Raw genomic sequence first — 22,220 nt, 5'->3', positions numbered from 1 at the left:
GGGGCAGCAGTTTTTATGAAGTTAAAAGCCATGGGTTCCTCCTATGCAGTCTGTGGTTCTGTCACACTCAGAGCTACAGCCTGCACAGCAAGTCTGTGAGGGAATTCTCTCTTAAAATTTTCATCAAGGGAAATTAGCATTTTTTTTCTGCAATACAAAAAGTGAAAATCCAGACTCCTCACTTTGTACTTTTTTCTCCACCAAAAGAAGCAACAACAAACCTTGGATGGCGAATTAACAACCTTCCCAGATTCCTGCCTTTAGAAGGGTGAAAAGCCCCTGCTGTTCTCCACACACCTGCTGCCTGGATGGTGGCCCCGGCTCCATGGCCACACCTGTGAGGAGGACGGGTGCAGCTCAGTGACCCACGTGTGGGGAAACCTCTCAGAGGGGATCCCCCGTGTGGGCACCCTGTCCAGTTTGATAGTGAGGGGCCAGAAAAAGCATTTTTTTTTGGGTGTGGGGGTTAAACTCTGCTTGCATCAGCCCCCCCGGGTGAGGGGAGGAGAACAGCCACCCCTCACCTCAGAGCGAAGGAACATGGCGGCAGGAGCCCTGTAGGCCTCACCCCAGGAGTCGACATCTTCCTCAGCCTCCTGCTCCCTGCCAGGCCCCTCTGCCCATGGCCTTCCAGGTCTTCTGCAACGTTTGCTTGTGTGAGCCGCATAAGCCCACTCCGCGGTTCAGCCTCACGAGCTGTGGCCATGTTATCTGTGAGATCTGCCTCCAGAAAGGTAATGGCAGCTGGTGGCCCAGCCCTCTGTCCCAGCAGGTCAGGCAGCTCTGGCGTGTACACATTTACCTTAAACATTACCATTTCTGTGGAACAAAGAAAGGCCTGAACGTTTCTTTATCTTATTGATAAACCTGTCAGTTCTTGCTATTGATTTTCTTTAAATAGGAAAAACCACCTCTGTGTGCGTCCAGTTGAATGTGGCTGGAGGAAGGGGCTCTGAGAGCAAGACTTAGGGACAGAAAACTCCAGGCTTTAATAAAAGTTGGGTCTGGGTGCTTAGAATCCATGGTTACATTGTAGAAAAAATCAGATGGCATTCTGTTTTGTCTAAGTTTGGAAGGGACATGCTTTTTCCTTAGTGAAATATCAGTTTGGAAAAACACAAGATTTGTTTAGGGCAGGTTTTGCTAAGAGTCCTAAGACATTTTAAATGTCAGCATTGTTGATGAAACTCTAGAAGAAATTCAGCAGCATTAGGAGGACTGGAGGTGATGTTGTGAACCTCCTGTGTGTTGTATGTAATTCCTGAGTCGTATTCTGGGGCTCCTGTGATGTGCTTAGAATCATCTGTGGAAAAGATAGCAGAGCAGGGAAGTTGCTTCTCAAAAGAAAAAAATAACAGCCAAATATCAATGTTTTTTTTCCCCTTTAGGTCATGCTAATTGCCTTGGTCTTTGTAAGGCCACACAAAATCAATGATCAATCAGTATTTCAGCATTAAAAACTTTTGACTAGAAGTTCTCATAAGGTTGCTGTTGAGGAGAGAGGGTCATAAAATGCATTGTCTAAATACAACTTGCAGGCTCCTAGAAGCTGAACAACAACTTTCCTTTCTGCTGTTAATATTGTTTGGCAGAAAAAAACCTGACACATGATATGATTTTTGCTGTTAATTAAATAAAAATGATGATATCAGGCTTAAAATGTATTTACTCTTTAAAGCTGTTGATAAACATTGAGCCTTAGAACCCTTAGAAAAAAAGTAGCTAGTAAAATGATCTGTTACTAATATTGTAGTCATATGCATCTGCTAGAACTATTTGCTATTACGTTTGCAAATAATCAAAGGTACATTTTAAGAAATGATCAAGTTGTAGAAAGTGATGTGATGAATTTTTCACGAGGTAGAATTATTAATTCTTTGAAGTTAAGGTTTCATATATTTTATCAAGAAAGCCAGACTAGGCCCCAATCTAAAAAGTCATATATCTAGCTCATTAGTGCACTTAAGCATACATTTAATTAAACCAGGAAAGTACTCCTATTTAAATCAGAGGAACTAAAAGTCACCTGCATTCAGTGACACTAATGATATTCATAAAATCATTTACATGAATCCTTATTTGCAGTAAGACCTGATGATAGTCACATGCATTTTCCCTGTGCAACTGTGTGTAATGGTTATAGAATAAAGTTCTGTATTCATGTTTATTTGCATTTCTTGTTTAAACTTTGCATTCCTTCCACAAGCTCCAAACAAAGGTTTAGGCACAATATTCTATTTAAAAATGCATCCAAGATCTCTTGAGTTTAATGTATATTTTAACTGTGTCTCTACCTTACAGGCAAAAAAGATGAATGTTTGATCTGCAGAACTCCTTGTCGTACATTATTCCTCTCAAAACAGGTAAATGAAGCTTTGTTATTGTATTACATCAATCTGTAGTTTATTTAACAGCTATATTATTTACATTACAACATACTTCCCTTTTGTTTGCCAACTGTGACATGAGTATTTACTGATGATAGGTAACTTAGATACTTCTGCACTATGCACCTTTTATTTTTATGGATTTCTTACAATAAAAGCCTACAGAAACTCTTTATGTTTCCAGATTTAGGTTGAACTGTAGATCACTCCAGTCTTTTCAAAAAATATGACTGGCTACTGTGTAACATCAGGGACTACTTTCAAAGTGTGGTATTTATTGACTTCAGCATTTGTACATCATGGAAACTGGACTGTGATGGATTATTTCATGTAATGAATTGAATTGAAAATCTGCATGGTGGTGCATCAATATTTTCAAGTGTATTTGGTTTATCTGTCCATTTGCTCTTAAGCTTAGCTATTTTCCTCATGGCTATGTGATTAAGAAAGGGACTAAAATATTGTTAGAAATTCTTGTTATTCACTAGAGAATGAGCAGCTTCTGAGTCCCTTTCTTGGAAATCATTAGAAAGATTTAATTTTCCTGTTTCTCCCAGGAACCATCTTCTCCTTAGCTGATTTCATAAATGGGTTGTGAAAACAGTTATGTTTTCCTAGACTGATGCCTACCTGTGAGACAAGCTTGACTTCCAACGATAAAAGAAAAATACTGGGAGCATTCAATATATCTAACACATAAAGTCCTACAAGGCTATAAAACAATAATGTATGCAAAATAGAGGACAATTTGGGACTAACTCTGAAGTGGTGACCTTGAAGGAGGGCATGGTTTCTCTAGATGTGTTTAAAACTGAGATGATGTATATCTAAATATAAAAATCTCTACCTCTACATACCGCATACAAAAAAGTAAGAAACTGTTACACTATATTTTGTATTTGTAAACGCAGAATCTCGCAAAACTGAAGCAGGGTGAAGAAAATACCAAAAAAATACATCAAAACAACAGAATGCAAACATAATACAAAGGAACAATGCACACAGTAATAAAATAAAACCAAAACATAAGCTTCTCATGAAATTTCTAAAGGAGGTATTTTAATAAGCTTTCAATATGAGCCTACCCTGGCTACAAGAACAATTCAGATTGTGAGGGACCTCTGGAGGTCATCTTGTCCAACACCTTGCTCAAAACAAAGCTAATTTTGAAGTTAGATCAGTCTGAAATAACAGCATTTGAACAGAATTTGACACTTTGCTTCAAAAATACAGAAGGAATTTAAAAATGCAGTGATTGGAGTACTAACAAAAATATTAGATGTTTCGTTAGAATCTGCCGCTGCTCTGGAGGACTGGAAGGAAGCAAATTACCATATTCTTTAAAAAAAGACATTAATGATGATTGCTTAGCCTTGATTAAGAACAGATAAAATGATTGGAATGATAATTAAATATGCATATAAAAAAGTCATGGCTCTATAATTCAGGAACCTGAGTGGAAATATACCTGGTAACCTTTATGAGCTTGATGCTGTGGAAGAATTCCCAATGAGTAGAAGGTCCTATAAATGTGTTAAAACTCCTCATTAAATTGTATGTTTGGGCAATCAACATCTACACATTAAATATTCTCATCTTTACAGTAATGTATGCTTGTCACCTTTATATCTTCCTTCTGTGTCTCACTATCCTCACTTGCTTTTTCCCAGAGGATGCTTAAGTGCTATGATAAATCAGAATATCACTGTTCATTATTTCAGAATATCATGTTAACATCTGCTACTCCTCCATGCAACAGATGAAATATAAACAGTGTTCAACAAACCTTTATTTTAAAGAGTTTTCAAATCGGCAATGAAGCTGGTTGGTTTTTATTTTTCTGAGATCTTATGAATTCTTAATCCAAGGTCATGGCTTTGTTAGGACTCTAGATAGGTTTCTAGAGCTTGCCTCCTATGAGTACGTTGTAAAGATTCCAAACGTATTTTTATGTATATGTTATTTTTTCTAGATTAAATTTTAATGTCTTGTTTGTATTTTCTTTGCTTAAATACTGTAAATGGATCAGCGTGTGGTGTCTGTCTGCTTTTCTCTTCCTCAGTCTGCCAGTTCACCCTGTGAATGCTTTGGCTAATGTCAACTAAATTCGAAAGAGCAGAGGAAGTCTCAAACACAATTAATTTCCTCCTGCGAGTTCTATAAAAAGGAGTAGCTGGGGGAAGCAAAGAAAAGCAATTTAGTTCCCATGGTGTTGGGAAATGCAAGAACAGACCATTGATAACCAGAAGGGCATTTGGCAGCCACACAAACAATTCTACGGTAACCAAACCTCATCTCATCTTTGCTCAGATGAGTTTCTGTACAGGACATTGGAGCAGCTGATGTCAGAAAATGGGGAAATAAAGATACAAATCTGTTATTAATTTAGCTCCTTATGTAATTGTTTTTCATACATATGAGACTCAGTTCTCTCTTATTATTAAAATATAGAATATAATTATACATAGAATATAGGTTTGACAAAGCTGTTATTTAGTCTTAGATATTTGATTTCATACTAGTGTTATGCTGGTTTCGGAGTAGGTAAAAATATTGTCTATGTGTTTGTGCATTTCCAAATGTAGCAAAGCTTTTTGATTTCAATGCAGGATTTTTCATTGAAAAGTGTTAGTACTTATCTTTCATTTTCTTAGTAGCCTAGAAAACTGTTACTTCATTCACAGGTGGTCTACTTCCTATTTCTTTCAATAATTCACCTTTCTCTAATTTTTCAAATTTTTAAACTTTTAGAGATTCTTTAGTACTTTTGGGATTAATTTACGTTTTGCCTGCAACAATTTAAGTTCTTTTTGATTGGATTTTGAAAGGTGGTTCCTTACATGAAGGACGATTTTTTTTTCCTGGCACAATCTTCTTTTATTATCTAAATATGTTGGGGTTGGTTTTGCTTTTTTATTCAGCTTTTGGCTGGTTGTAAATCTACCTTCCATTATACAATCACAATTTGTCAAAGAGAACCTTATAGTTTACGGTTTACAGGTATGTGTCATGTTTTTTGGGCTGGATTCTTAATTTTTAAAACATGTTTACTCTTACAGTAGAAGATGATTGAAATGTGATCACTGTTAGTTCTTAGTAATACAACAATTTTAGCTTAGTGCTATAACTAGTGTGACTATTTTGGTGTTGTCTTTTGTTTGTTTTTTCTTACGAATAAATTAGGAATACATGTATTCTGGATAAAAGTAGCACTTAACTAAGCTCTCTACATTGCTTTGTAGATTTGGATAGATGTCAAAATGTCACTATTATTCTGAAATTCACTTTACAGTTTGTAGCATTTCTTTCTCACTATAAATAATAAATATATCTTTATTGCAGTGATAGCTTAGGCACAGAGCACTTACTCAGCGTTTTCTAAGAACACAGATGGCTGTTTGTGAGGTCACATCATGGTCTCTGATTAAAAGTCTCAGTCACAAAATAATTGCAAAATTCAGCTACCATTAATAGCTCTTTCATTATGCTGGGATAGCATTTTGCTGCCCAACAGTCAGGAGAGATAAAGGGATCCCAGTTGGCGTTGGAACCATTCCAGAAAAGGACTTTGAAACAAAACTGATTATAGGATGCATCCATGTGTCTGGGGGTGGTGAGAACCACAAAGGCCAGAAAAGGGACTGCCAGAAAGCTGGCTGCTGGTCTGAAGGCAATGGGGGTGCACAGCATCTCCCCTGAACATCCTCTGGAAGTTGTTATTGTCTTAGTTACACAAAGTATAAATGTGTGTAATATATTTAAACAAAAGCACAAAGCTTTGCAGATGGTTATTAAGGACACAAAATAAAACTGGGCTTGTTTTCAGTTTCTGAATCATCCTACTCTTCATCTGTGCATTTTTTATTTATATGCATCAATCAATTTAAAGAACACTTAATAAAATGCTTTATTTAATATAACTTGCAAATAAAAATGCTAACCTTGGTATACTTTCTTTTCTTGGTAGACAAGTCCTGATATTCAATCACTGTTCATGGGAATAGATACGTTATGCAAGAAATACGCAAAAGAAATAACACAGGTGAATCTGCCTTTAAACTTTTTAACTCTATAAAATAGCAACTTCTACTGAGTTTTATATAAATGGGAAAAATACATGAATTAATGTTTGAAAATGAATGTATGCTTCCTTAATTCCACAGTTTCAAAGTTCTTAAGAAAGCATAAATTATTTAGCATGGTCACTGCTTATGTTTTCAAATTCTCTCTGAGGACTCCTAGTCTGGCTATTTTGATGATGTAAAATCACTTTCAATGCCATGCAATGAAACATTACATCTACCAGAACCTCAAATGTGTCCAAATAGCGTGCCCTAATTCTAGCAATAAAAAGTTGCACAGTGAAAACATGAGCTAAAGCCCTGAGCTGAATGTATTTTCTCTCTCTTTTACTTTATTTGGTTTTCTTTTAACCAAAGTGAGCAAGTTAACAAAGATCCCTGATCTCAAAGGCTGGTTTTATTAAAAATAAGAGCAATCTAATTCCTGAAAAGCAAAAGATCTCAAGGCAGGTCTGCATTTTTTACCACTTCTAAGATATGATTTTCCTTTTTTGACTGATGCTGAGCACTGAATTGACATTTCCATAGATTTCACCTTTATAGAGCCAAGACCTCATTTCTGTGTGGTAGGAGGCAGCTCAAAGCTGTTACTTTTGGAGTGCCTCATTATTCCATCAGTTCTTCTGAAGACACTTCTGATCCTTTGATCAGTATCCAATGGGAACTTCCCAGGCTCCTCTACAGCAAATGAAAAGTAACCATTTCAATTAGATCCTCCACCATGGGTTCATCTTCTCTGAGTGTTTCTCTTGGTTGTCTCTATCCCTACACATTTTCTTGGCAGTTTTCTTACACATGAGAAGAAAGATTTATTAGTAAGTTATTACCTCTTGTAATTTGTCCCTCAAGCTCTTGTCTTGCCTGCACTGTATATTTTTACTTTCAACCTGTCAGGGTTTATGATCCTCATTTGGACACAAGAGGTGCTTACACACCACCAGAGTGTCTAACAATTATTTTTTAATTATCAGGATATTTTTACAAGGCAAGTTATAATTGCCAGTAAGACACGTAACTTTTTATGTTGCCATTAATTTTATGTGTTTGCCTAGCACTAATGAATAAGAAACACTGCAGCAAAACTGGTTTTCCAATGTCTTTACCTTGTTCTTAAACGCAGTGTTAAAATATAAATTCAACAAAATAAATCTACCAACTCTAGGGTAGGTCATACTAGATTAAATAAACTTCATAAGGCTTTCTCTATCAGTGCTAATAACTTTGAATGTTTTGTTGGAAAATAATTGAAGAAGATATATTAATTACTTATTAAAATATAGAAAAATTTTAATACTGTGAAAGTTTTTCTCCATCACTTTTTTTTTTTTTCCCCTGCGGTTGCATAGACCTATTCAGGTGAAACTTGACATAACTGTATTTATTTTTTAGGTTGCAGAATTTCAAGAAAAACATCGTAAACATTTATTAGCATACCAGAGACAAAAGGTAACTATAATTGTGATTTTCTTATTTTCATTGCTTATGTTTACCTTTTTACTTCATTTTGTTTTTAAAAACTACATTCAACTTCCATTGGAATACTTAAAACAATTTTTCAGTATTGCTTCATTTCTGTCATTATAAATACGAGGTTTTAATTGTTTAAAATCTGTGAAGACTTTATTAATTATGGTTACTATTATTTAATAAAACTTATTTTAGTTGTGGGGTGACCAAGATTAAATGCAGAGTCAATGGACAAGGAGAGAATAGACCAGTTCACTGTCTGGAGGAGAAAGTGGAAGAGGTGTGGAGAGATTGGTACTCAGATAATAAGCCCAGAGGAAAAGAAGACTGGGGCTGACAAACTAAATGGGAAACCAAGTGGAGAACAAGGCAAAGGGCCAGTACCCTGAATTAGGGATAACTCAATAAGAAGGGGAATAGAACTAACTATTCTGTGGAAAACAGGTACTGAATTTGTGACTATGCCCCTTCCTTTGTAGGCTGGAAAGAAAATTTCTTTCTTTCACCTCTCTGCTACTTCTAAATATTTTATAAGATTGTTGACTGTTTCATTCGTTTCCAAGGACATGGCCAGGTATATCACTTAAAGCTACTTGGCGATACTGGTGAATCAACCCGTCAGTAGGTGCCCTATATATGAAATGATAGACGTAAGCTCATAGAGCTGCCCAAATGGCTATTTTGTGTGTGAAGAGAGCATCTGATTTGGTTCTCATGGATAGAACAACTTGGAAACTTGAGTTCCCTGTGGCCCATTCTCCCCTGTTTTCCATGACTGCATTTTAGAATCAGTCCTAGTGTACTGGGTAGTGGGTAGTTCTTTCAAGGTCCTGTCCTTCTGCCTTCAAAGCCAGGCCTAGGAGGAATTCTGATTTTATGCCCCCTTCTAATTTATTGTAATAACTCTGGATAGTAAAACTGAAACGGTAAGTAAAATAAAGGTCTTCATAGAATTTTGCATAAATTGAAATATTATCTCCAAAGAATCTGGGCAGAGTTTTGGCATTTTTTATTGGTAAGTTACTAAGTTATTTGCTGTTGAGATGTTCATTTAACAGTGGTTGTAAAGTACATGACCTGAGGAAGCTGTTTAGGTGACAGTACTGAAACAGCTGAAGATTTAGTTGGTTGCTGTTTCAATGGCACACTGTTTTGGGTGGTTTTGTTGTTGAAGGTGAGTGGAAAAAGGATGGAGCAAGAATCATTTATGGTATAAACAGTTTGGCAAACGGCAACACCTCCAGGGAGGTGGGGAAGCACAAACTTACCCTTTGATACGAGTGCTGCTTCCTGCAGCTCTCCACTCTGCCTTGGTCTTGGCCTTTGGGAAAGGCAGAGCACTGCATAAGGAACTTCACAACCAGGTTTTCACACTTAGCTCTCTAGTTTGTGGTCCCCTTCCTTATTTCTAGTACGTCATCCTTGTCTCTGTCAACCAAAAGCTCTCATGACCTTGATAAAAGCTCGTTTGTTGCTGTTTCTGTGCGTTGCAGAGGTCCCAGGATGCAGATCATGGTGTGTGGTGTGAGCACATGTTGTCCGTATTCCTGGCAAGTCTAGACCCCATGTTGTGTTAGGACCCAAAGATATTGACAACCAAATAGTTATTCACCTTCTGTAAGGCATTTTGGCCTTGAAATGATTCAGTCCTATAGAGTGACAGGGTAACAGGTAACAGTACATTGTTCCTGCCATCTGTACTGGTCATTTTCTTACTCAAGCCCAGCTCTCATTAGGAAAAAGAGAAGACAAGAATAAAAAAAATCCCCACATCTCATGTAAATTAGATTTTGTCTTTAACCTGTTTTGCAGAGTTTCACATCTGCAAAAAGAGCATAATATCTCCCACTGACAATATGACTTTACAAAGGTATATCAGGTGACGTTATTAAAGAATTCAAATAATATTGTGAGGAGAAGCATGAAAAGTTAACAAGAAAATTAATAATTTCTCTTCAAATCAAAATATGAATAGCATAAAGTAATGGAGGACTAAGGTCGCACAACGGAAATTAAGGACAAAATACAGATGCAGATTGATGCTATTGAGGAAATTTTTATATCCTTCATAAAATATAATATATGCTAATGGAATGAAAGACTAAAAAATGCACATACTGGGAAGCTGACCTAGTGTTCTTGACCTCAATGTTCTTCAATTCTGCAAGCTCATAACATTCTTTAATGGAGATTTTTGGTTGTGTCCATAACATAATAGGAAATACTCTTCATGTAAGCTTGTTACAAATGGATACTGCAAAGAACTGAATACATTTTGAATCTGAAATGCGCAATATGGGAACACGGTATTTGGTATTTTGTACAGTTGTTGGTATCTTTGCCAGATAATTCCATGTTAAATGCATAAGAAGTTTTATACCAGATATGGAAAAACAGACGAAAAAAACAAGCTATTTTAAGCACTTTTCTTAGTATTTTTATCCAAAACTACCGGCACACTTAACAAAATGTGATCAAACTAAGTTTGTAACTGCCAAAAAGCAGCATATCTTTTTCAAACTGATTGTTTAATGGGTCCATATAATAGCTATAGTCTTGCCCCAATAAATCTGGATAGCAATGATATCTAAGATTAAAACCAATAGAAAACAGCCTTTCAACACTTTAGAATACTAGTTGTACGAAAATGAAGTTGTATATCATACAAATAGATTTTGTTTAAATCTATGATTATCTCACAGACAATGAAGTTGGAAGAATCTCTCAAGGAGGTAACTCAACAACTTCATCAGATGCAATGGTAAGAGGCTTAATGCAGCAGAAGTAAATGACAAATAGTCTTTGTAATGAGACAACAGTAATTTTAATTGATAAAACAGTTCAAAAGCCATGCTTTGTGTGCCTTTCTCATATATTGTGTTTAATGTGTAGAAGAAGCATATTTTTACAGGAATAATGAACAGTCATGTCTGTCATAAGGTCAATTTTATTCACATTAATCGAGCCTACCAGGAAAAAAATCCTTTTAATTTTAAATTCAAGACAGTAGTTACTTTAAAAATGAACTTTTAGCAATCTCTGTCATATAGATATTCAGTTTTAAAATTTTTATTTGCATTTACATGAACATGTTTGTGTTTTTTGACAATAGGCTTCCCAGCATCAGCCTGGAAAGTACTATGATCTCTTTCCTAGCCCATTGGCAAAACTGGGAGAGTTTTGTAACATGATTCTCATCTTATCTGTTTCTAGTAAAATTCAACTTCTTGACTTAGCTCAATTTAGTCTTTTCTCAAAAATGCATCAAAGTCAAAAGGTTGCCCATCATTATCCCTCCACACATTGACTGATACACCTTATTATTTTCATCTTTTTTCCAACTTAAAACAAAATTTCTTTTTGACCCCTAGGTGCACTGTGTGCTATTAGTTTTCATTTAATTAAATTTTATTTAAATTATTTGCTTGAAAAGATCACATTTTAAAATATCATTATATGGTTCTCAAGATGGATATAACTCTCTGTCTTGAGAACTTTCTGTCTTCGGATTTCACAAGCTGTGAGCTTTCCCTGAGTCATCAGGGAGTAGATTGAACAGGATCAGTTGTAAGTCTAAACTGAAGGGGACATGACTGATAATATTTTTTGCACTTTCTTAACCCTTTTTTGTTGTATCCCTTTAAAAATTATTTATGCTATATTTATCTGAATTAATTGCTCTTATATCCTGTGGCCTGTACAACACTAATGTTTAAATTGAACGAACACAGAAAAGATGTATTATACTATATTACTACTGTTTAAAAAGTCTGCTTAGCAGAACATAAAAAATATCAGATTAATCTACAGTGATCCACCTATGGTGAAATTATATCATTTTCCATATAACATTTATTTCTCTGTCCTATTATATCCTTCCCATTTCCTAAGATTTTGAAAACTACTGGGAAAAAAAACCCTACCAGGCTTTGTCTGCTTTTCCCTTTTAAAGAATATGGGTATGAAGAGTACTTATAGTTACAATGTACTTCTCCCTATAGATACATCTTCTTGAGGGAAGCCCTTCACAAAGTCCCTTTATGAATAGCAGTGTTCAACCACGATGAAATCTCCTTAATAAGCCCGTCCATAAAGCCAGCAATTTAATTGCAAAATTTTGTTTATCTTTATTCCTTTTATGTGTTTTTTCAGTATAGACTTTCTTTTGACTCTGACATGCACATAATACTGTATTATTCTCTCTTCTGCTGCTTGGTGTAATATAACTGAAAGAAAAACAGTATAAAGGAAACTACGTATCTGGTGGATTATCATAGTTTATATATTTTTACCTACTGCCTCCTTTTCCTTGTCTACATCTCAAATAAATAACATCTTGCCTATACCAGATACAGAGATTCTTACTGAATTTCAGATTTTCAGAGTTCTACCAAAAGAGTGTGACCCAGGGCTTCTCCTTACATGCCTAGTAGACACATTCCTCCTATTTATGGTTCTTGGCAAAGATACCAGTTTTACATCGCTGTTGGTGAATTGCATAAATATGCCAACATTTCCTTTGATAATGATATTTTTTACAGTTTGGGAAATGTATGCGTCAAAATGAAGATTTTTGACTGAATTGTAGTCGACAGTTGTATTTTAACATCTGTTTTTCCATAAAGTACTTTGCCGTAATGTTATCCTAAATTGAGACTGTTGGCTGTGTATGACTAATACAGACATTACAATATAGAGAAGTTAATAGTTTATCAAATAGATTGTTATTTTGCTTCATGGCAAATAGTGTCAGGTTAAAACCAGCTATTGATAGATAATATACTTTATTTTATGCTTTATTGACCAGTTAGACAAATGAACTAATCAAACCAGCTTTCAATTCATATCTGTTGTTTCTTCCATTTTCCCTTTAGCATGAAACCTCCTGAACAAACTCCACAACTACCATTTTCCAGTACAAGTAGAAACCCACATTCCAGTAAGAAGTGTTGGTTTAAGATGTTAGCTATGGAACACATATCACTGGATATAGCTGTGTTCTAATATTAAATTTATTAATGACTTTAGTTCCTTCAAGAAAACAGAATGGTTATTCTTCATATTCTCTTCATCCTAGTCATCCTTCCACTTCTGAAATGTAGGTACAAATCTGTTAGCTTTCAATGAAAATCTTAACAATGACAACACACTGATATTTCATACACAAAGCTTTTTTTTTTTTTCTTTTGTGTGTTTAAAATGAGTGTATTTTCTAATTTCGTGTTTTGTTTCTGCAAAGTATGTAAATAAAAAAGAACCAGGGAGGGTCTTATGTATCCAAGTGTACCTAATAACTATTAATACCAGTATAGATTGACTTTGTACTCACTGGAAAAAATTCTAAGGCATTATGCTCCTTATTCTAAAGACTTTCTGGATAGACAGATAGATAGATAGATAGGCAGACAGATAGATTAATTAGTGAGGAGCTCTTCCCATTGACTGCAGGGAGAGAAATATATGATTTGTACAGGCACCTATGTGTATACTGTAGTTGACTAAAGTTAGATGGGATGAACTCCAGTAGGTCTCATTAAATTTTACATAAATTGCACATACAGCTTGCTCAAGCTAAAAGACTGTGACTTTATTTATTATAGAAAGTAAAATTTCGGATGCCCTTGTTGTGGAGACAAGTAACAAATATATAAATATATGTATTTATTCTGAGTTGAATAAGAGAACAACAATGCTAATCATAAAATAAATTTGTCTGTAAATGTCTAAACCAAAGCTCAGAATCAATTAATAGACTTTTCTTACTGCTAGTGGGTTTTGGAACAAGTCCCTAATAGTCATATATGTATTCATTATGTATTAGGCTTTTCCATTATTAGTCAAATTTAACATGAAGGATATAATGTAATTTTAACATTATAATGAATATGTTATTTTTATTACAATTTCATACTTATTTTGACCTTTGTTGTAAGAATGGAGCCAATGGAGATTGATACTGTACCATCACCAATGAGGAAAGTAAGTGGATTTTTTGTATATATGTTTTTATATATGTATATATACATATATATGCTTTTCATTTCTCCTACTCTGTTAATACTGCAAAGATAGGATTCACCCTGCCCTTGTCCCACTTTAAAACATCTGATTTCAGCTATGCTTGATGCTTAGTAGAAGTCAGATGCTGCCCAAAAAGGAACCAAAGGGAAATAAATCGCAACATTGTTTTCTGGAATTATATTCTCCATGTGTCATACACAGGCTTTTAAACTTCTGATGCTGAATTAAATGGCAAATTCTTGAAATCTCACTATGTTTATACTATAAAACTATTGTAACTGTTTCCAAAATGAATGCTGCTAATGTATGAAACTGAGAGTTGTAATTAAATTTAAGTTCTAATATATTAAAAAATGGAAATATATGTAAGATTTTGACCTTCACCAGGTCTGCAGTGCAGATTTATGCTGTCATCTCATGGTTTCCTTTATAACCTATAATTGGTTATATCCATAGATAGAACTACATCCATAGATATAACCTATGGATTAGTATGTGTGATTCACCTCATTCTGAAGGACACTTACTGGTCTCATTCTTGTTTCTCTGCCTTGGCCATAAAGGGAATTTCAGAGGATCAGGTGGGATGTAAATGCTGTCATTGCATTTGAATGGTGAAGGTGAAGGTGAATCACTTGGCACTCAACTTCACATTACACTGTTTTTCAAAACACTCCTGAAATCTCATTTAGGATGGATAAAAGTTTCTTATAAGCCACAAATCAAACCAATAATTATTTTTCATCTTTCATCAACAGTTTTGTTTGCTGCTTGACTAGGTGATCTTGCTTTTGCTGATGCTCAGGGGCATCAATGTGTGTATAGTATCTTCACATGTTAAGAAAATACAGGTGTAGAAATCAATGATCTGAAAGCAGTTTCTGAACTTGACATTTGAATAGGGAATTGCAAGCTTTGAATGACATCTCCAATATGAGAATAAAGGCAGGAGCTTTCCACTCTATTAGTATTCTGATTAGGAAAATGATGTAAGTATCCAGTATTTTTCTTATCTGAATGTGACAGAGACAACTTCTTTCAATAAAACTAAGATACATCTTCTTTCCCACATGCTGTAAATCTCTAAAAAAATACTAACTTCATTCTGAGGTTTTACATCTTAGTCCTATGAACAAAACTGCCAGCGGAGAGCACCAGAAAACTGAAGGCTCAAAAATGTAACACCGTTGCTTAAAATACTTTAATAATTAAGACACTTACTACACTGTAATTAATGCATTGCCATTCATTTAGCCTGATACACCAACTGGTCCGACAAGATTATCATTAATAACTCCACCACGAGATGGACGCATGGGTGAGTAAAAATACAGTTCGTAGCTGGATAACATTTGCATTATCTTAAGAGGATTAATAAATTTAAATCCATACATGAGCAAATTTACTGAACAAACTTCAAGTTTTGAGGTATAAGGAATTTATAATGTAGACATCAATCCAGCAGATGGGAAATGGTTAAAAATGAAGAAGGAAATAAGTCGCCTGACTACTGACCTACTCTGTTCTGTGAATAATTACTTGTAACCACAATGATTTTTGCTGAGCAATCATAATCAACAGTTGCAAAGGAAATACTGGAATGATGTGTATGGTTGAATAGAACAAGCATACTTGCAATATATGTTGTTGACCTTCTATTAACCTTCATACTTTGCTTATAATTACCAGAGATTAGCATTGTCCATAATGTCATGTTAAAAATGTCCCTCTTGTTGTTTGTTTTACATTCGGAATGTTTCTGTAACGGCCCATTCTCAGGCAGATTTTCCACTGGCTTCAGCAGTTAATAGAATCCATCTCCAATGCATAAGGAGCTTTTGGCACTCTTATTTCTACATGATGTAAACATCCCAAAACAAAGACAAATGAAATTGCAATGAAGGAACAAGAATTGCTTTTCTTATGTTGTATATGACTTATATGTTCAGATCCTTCCTAAATGCATGCTTGCCCATAAATTTATGGATAACGAGATAGTGAGAGTTGAGGTTAACTGGTTTTTATTGTCTAAATATAAATAGATCTTTAATTGGATAGTAAAATTATATGTAGAACAGTTATGTATTCAGCACATTTCAGAATCAACCCATAAAGTTTTGTAGTGGTCAAAGCTGAATGAATCAAAGCATATTTGCAAAAGTAAGGGCAAGTAGGAGCAATGATTTAATGGTACACTAGAGAGAGTTTCCTTCTCAGAGACTGATGAGGCAAAAAAAAAAACAGCTGAAGAACTGGAGCACCTCAGCAGAGCTATCTTAATAGTCTAATAATAGACTAATAAATGATAGAAGGTGAAATAAACAAACATATGTGTTTAGCTTGATAAAAATTTGCAGGAGTGGTACAATATCATGTTTTTGTGACAGCCAAGCTCTATTGAGACTAAAGAAAATTTTTCATCTTTACCATCTGTTGGGGTGCTGCTGAGGACTTTTCATAGCTCTCACTTCTGCTGGATCTTCTTCCAGCAAGAGGCTGAAAGACAACTCATGCCTCAGCAAATATCTGTGCAAAACTGTAAAAACATATCATTATTTTTATGCCTATTTTAATCCTTCATCAACTGACATGGTGACTTTACTTTGTCAGCCAATTCCTTATCTGTCATTGTCTATGGTAATGGTGCACCATTTATATTCTTGAATAAACCAATCATGAATTTGTCCCAAATAATGCAACTGAAGTACTAATCTTTGTTTCCAAAGTTCTCTCTTAAGTAAAACGGGTAATTAATGTTGACCCTGTTTTCAAAAATTCAATTTGTACAGGTAGCGTGTCTTACAGAAGCTCTCAGTCATCCGGAATTATGTCAAGTCAAAACAGTAGAGCAGGATCAACAAGGTAATTAAATACCTTTTCAAGATGTTACTGTCTCCTGTGAGAGACTGAAGTTTCTCTTGTCTGGCCTGTATTAATCTGCACATTTAAAGATTATAGTCTACATCTGAATAACTGTCATTGTGCAGGCTAGCTGTCACCTATAGGAATGTGTTTGTTATTGTTGGAAGGTTTTATTTTGAAATCACTTTCTTCAAATGCAGGCAGAGATACTTTGAGTTCCTGTAGCTGTGGACATCTACAGTCATGGTACTTTCATACAAAGAGCAGTAGTTTTATAGTAAAGAAGTGCAACAAACTGTCTGCTTTATAATTGTAAAAATCAGAGATAACAACAAAACATCTACACAACAGCTGTTCTCTGAGTAACCTGAACATCTTCATGTAGCATGTAGCAGGTGTTGCAGGTTTTAATCTAAACATTGAAAAGGTCTCAAATTGTGAGAATTCTTAACATAAAGAAAAAGTAAACTCTTATTCTCTATAATCATCAAGCCAAATATGTATTTCTAACATAAATTTAGAATACACAGAAAAAGTTATTGTTGCTTTTTTTTCCCCCGTCTCTGATTCTCATCTGATTTGTTTTGTCCTGCTTTTTAAAATGTTTAAAAGTTCTAAAGAAGTAAAAATCTGATAAGGAACATGTAGAATACCAAAATTTATAGCATTTTCTACTAAAATATTAATACTATGAATTTAAGTGGGTTTGAAATCTCTTGTACTATGAAAGTGGCCTCAAATCATATCTATGAATTAATTTAATTGACAGATCCACACCTATAAGACTACCGCATAGTGGATGTTCAGCTACATCATCATCTGGATCACAAAGTAGTAGAAGGGGATCATGGGCTCCTCCTGAATTCAGAACCCCTCAACTGTACACATTTACATCACCTTCCCCACAGCCATCCATAACCAGACAACCAATCACCATCCCTGGACTTCTGCAAAGACAACATTTAGGCAAGTATATTTTATAAAATAACAGCATTTAAGTCTTCCTGAAAAAAATTCGGCATAACATATGCTTATTACTTATTTACTGGAGAATGGTAAATAAGAAATAAATTAAGTGAAAAAAAAACATCTTTGAGCTGTATGTTTACAAGTGAATTGCAGTTCATATGCAGAACAATGCTTTGGACATTTGCTTGTGTAACTGAAATTGGGATATGGCAAAAATGTTTTTACAGGAAGAGAAATTTAATCTTTTAATAGAAATACAAAGGAGCATATTTAGATTCATAAAAAGCTATACAAAAATTCTCATCAAAATGCATATTTTTAATGCTTGACAATGCTTTCTCTCTTCCTTCAATAAGTTCCCAAAATAATTTACATGAATAAAGCTGCACTCTGGTCTTACTAACCTTTTTTTAAATTTGTACTTTTATTCTTATTCCAGGATCAACTAATTTTGGAGGACATTCAACACAAAGATAAGCAGACAACTGTGAATGTTTTTGGTCAATAAGCATCTGGAGAAGCCCTACAAAGTCTTTGGACATCAAAGTATTTGTAATTTCAATAAAATGTCAAATTGGCATAAACCAGTCAACTATTCAGCATGAACAATTTATTTAAAATACGACTGATCTTGCTGATTAACATCTACAGTATTTTTAAATAGGAGTACAAAATGCTTTTGCTGATTTTAGATATTTTGGCTTAAAATATATTGTATAAATAAACAGCCTTTATTAACTAAGTGTTAAGACAAAACATGAAAACATGATTATATATTCAATGAGCATTTTTTTCTGTGAATGCACTGGGTTGCAGCAGAACCACATTTTTAAATGGTTGTGCCTCTACAGTATTACAGATGTGTCCCATCTCCCCCAAAAATATTGATTTATGGATTTTTGATTCCAGAATTTCAAATTTTGGTTCTTAGCAGATGACCTTTTATTTGCACTGTTGAAAGGGGTAACGTTTGAGGGATATTACATTCTAGCAGGCTCTGCCAAGCTCATAATACAGAATCTATTCCGAACCCCAAGAAGTTCACCGTTGGATGTAGGCATCAGTGATTTCTTCCCAAAATGGAATGAAATTGGGAAACTGGGATGAAGAGACAGTGGAGACCACCTTTACTCACACAGGAACAGCAACTGGAGACTCTGAATGGAGGGTGCCAGAAAACAACCTTTTTCTTTCAAGAATAACTCTTACCTTGAAATTCCCACCATTACTATGTATCTGTGCCAAATTTTGGTATGGCTGAGTCATCGAATATGCACCTATGTTTTGTTTTGGCCCTAACTTTACATCGACTATTTTAAAAATAATAAAATTGAAAGCTGTTTTGTTGAATTAAAGACCCTGAGTACATGATACATTTCTTTTGAGCTGAAAAGTTTCACTTGACCTAAAAGTAAAATTAGAACAGAAAGGAGTGTATAAATGAGGAGGGTTTTTTGTGATGCTGAGACAAAGTGTTAATTCACCCAGAAAACAGAGAGGGAATGATTCTTACTATCTCTGAATTTGATTTTATGGTTCTTACATCACCTCCCGAGCTACCTACTGGGATGAGTTTTAACTGAGCCCCTTGACTAAGAGTAAAGTGGATTGAGAAACACCTGTTTTGTGAAGATCCCTGGAGTAGGGGCTTCTCTAATAAGTGTTAAGCTTCACATTTCCCTTATTTCAACATAAAACTGGTTTGCTTTTTTTTTTACCATGCATAAGTTTGTGTTTTCTCCTCTTGATATTTTTATACTTCCAATTTTAGATGGGATTTCTAAGTAAATTTCCTTCCAAGCCAACTTCCATTTGGAAGATTTAATTTTACAATACCACAAACGTACAAGTAAAGGAGCATGGAGTAACTTTTAAAAATACCTGTTCTCCTTTAGCTCCAGATGATCTAGAATAGCTTGGGAAAAGGGGTGAGGAAAATAAGACTCCCATCTTCTACCTTATTGTGCCCCAATAGTTTCTATTTCTTTGGATCACAAGATGTTATTCTTTCTAATTTCTATTTTATCACACTGTGGAGCCATCATCCACAACTGTGAAGCTGTATTATACCTTTTATAATTGCTGAAATTTACATTTTACAAACAGGTGAAATATCTGGGTTTGAACAGTTCTGTTTCTCCTCCCTTCAGGGAATCACACAGAATCAACAGGGTTGGAAAAGACTTCAGAGACCATCAAGTCCAACCCTTGGTCCAACTCCAGTCCCTTGACTAGATCATGGCACTAAGTGCCATGTCCAATCTCAATTTAAAAACCTCCAGGGATGGTGAGTCCAGCACCTCCCTGGGCAGCCATTCCAATGCCTGACCACTCTCTCTGGAAATAATTTCTTTCTAATATCCAGCCTAAATTTCCCCTGGCAGAGTTGGAGCCCATGCCCCCTTGTCCTATTGCTGACTGCCTGGGAGAAGAGACCAATCCCCACCTGGCTAGAACTGCCCTTCAGGTAGTTATAGAGAGTGCTGAGCTCACCTCTAAGCCTCCTCTTCTCCAGACTAAACAAGCCCAGCTCCCTCAGCCTCTCCCCATAGGTCTTGTGTTCAAGTCCCTTCACCAGTCTTGTTGCTTGCACCCGCCCCCTGCCCAGTTGCATGGTTGTGAATGAAGACAGAATTTGACGTTGATAAACCTGCCAGATTGTGTCTAAAAGTGAAACCTGTCTGAAGATTCCTTAGAAGGAATTGTATAGGAAGGAGTCATATATGGAAGTTTTACAGCACTAACAAGAATAAAATGTGCATCTTTTCGTTCAAAGATGTGAATAAGTGCACCCAGAGAGCTGGATGATTTCTGTATTGCTGCTCACCACAGTGGTTTCCACACTAATTCAGTAACAATCTTCCTGGCTCTGGTCATCTTCACCAGTTCATCTTTTCGTCTTTTCATAGAATCATTTTGGTTGGAATAGACCCTCAGGATCATCGAGTCCAACCATAACCTAACTCTAGGACTAAACCATGTCCCCAAGAACATAATCTATACAGCTTTTAAACCCCTCCAGGGATGGTGACTCCACCACTGCCCTGGGCAGCCTGTTCCAATGCCTCACAACCCTTTCCATGAAGAACTTTTCCTAATATCCAATCTGAACCTCCCCTGGTGCAACTTGAAGCCATTTCCTCTTGTCCTTGTGATAAAAGCTCAACATGGGCAGAGAGTGTTTTATGGCTGTAGGCTGAGAAGAGAACTTGGAACAGCACATGAATAAAGAAAAAAGAATAGTATAAAAATGCGTGTTTATATAATTTTACTTCTGCTCTGAGCTACTTAGCAGTATCTACTAGTATCTTCTACTTAACAGGTACTACATAGTGAATTTGAGCCCACAGTCCGATCCTAGGGAAAAAGAAGAAAAACACTTGTCTTTGGAGATCTTACAGCTTTGAAATACATTTCAAAGAGAAAAGAGAATGTAATTTGAATGAAATTAAAAGGCACAGGAGCTATCCATGCTGAGTCGAAATACTTTTGAATGCCACCTTCATCCTTCCCAGTTCAGACAAAAGGAAAATTTTGAAAACACAAATTGATGAGCAGACTATCATGTGAAATTTTTCAAAACTTACATCTGTCTGTCATATCATGAAAAATAATTGCCAGGAAAAAATATTTAAAAAGCCTTTTGAGGAATGTAATTTGCCAAGATAAATACTTTCATCTTTCGTTCAAAAAAAAAAGTTAAAAATACTTAATTCAGAATTTCCTTCTTTAAGAAGAAAAGGAAAAAAATCAAAGCTTCCTCTATCTTCCAATTAGCACAAAAGTTTTTGTATTAATCTCTTAGTATCAATCTTCACTGAATTTTTCTTACTTTCATAAAGAACTGATGTCATTTAATCTTCAAGAAAATTTGCAGTACACTAATGATGCACCAGAGGGTGCCAACTTACCTCTTATACCACCCTTTTGGGTAAATGGAGTAAAAGCTGTTCTGTTCTGGCCTTTTCAGTTTGGTATTTTTATGGAAAAGCTGCAGGTAATAAAAAGAAAGGCAACAAGGTATTATACGTAGAGTATGAAGATGAAACATCAGAAAAACACTTGAACAACAAAGGCGTGGGACTGAATGAAGTAAACTGCAAGTTAAAAAGGTAATTCAGATACAGCAGGCCACAAATATGAGAAACGAGAGTAATGGAAGCAGTGATTAGTACTGCTGATGGGGTAAGCAGTAGTGGTGTGAAGGAAGAAATTATTTAGGCTTGATGCTGAGACATTTTCTTAACAGAGCGCTTTGGCAATGCACTGGTCTCTCAGGGTAGGGTCAGCGCACAATCGCAGGGGGTATCAGGACTTCAGAGATAAGATCCCAGTTGTAAAGCTGTAATGTATAGCTCTGAGAAAGAGCCTGAACTGGCCTCACCTTCTGTTCTGTGCTTCTGCTTGCACCTTTCTGGCTTCAAGTCATAAG

At 35.5% G+C, this 22,220-nt stretch overlaps 1 protein-coding gene across 1 annotated transcript; it reads left to right on the top strand.

Annotated features, from left to right (window-relative positions):
• Positions 1–67: 67 nt before the first annotated feature.
• On the top strand, positions 68–19,142 carry RNF212 (ring finger protein 212). Its single transcript, XM_005509964.3, has 12 exons — positions 68–734; positions 2,302–2,363; positions 6,355–6,429; positions 7,859–7,915; positions 10,639–10,697; positions 12,811–12,875; positions 12,965–13,034; positions 13,870–13,915; positions 15,212–15,275; positions 16,747–16,819; positions 17,589–17,785; positions 18,228–19,142. Exons 1-12 carry the CDS (start codon positions 623–625, stop codon positions 18,263–18,265), a joined length of 918 nt encoding a protein of 305 aa, XP_005510021.3. The 5' UTR covers positions 68–622; the 3' UTR covers positions 18,266–19,142.
• The last annotated feature ends 3,078 nt before the right edge of the window (positions 19,143–22,220 follow it).

This window comes from Columba livia, chromosome 4 (assembly GCF_036013475.1).
Source record: "Columba livia isolate bColLiv1 breed racing homer chromosome 4, bColLiv1.pat.W.v2, whole genome shotgun sequence".
NCBI lineage: Eukaryota > Metazoa > Chordata > Aves > Columbiformes > Columbidae > Columba > Columba livia.
The sequence above is the reverse complement of the archived record's forward strand: the minus strand, read 5'-3'. Positions and strand labels throughout refer to the sequence as shown.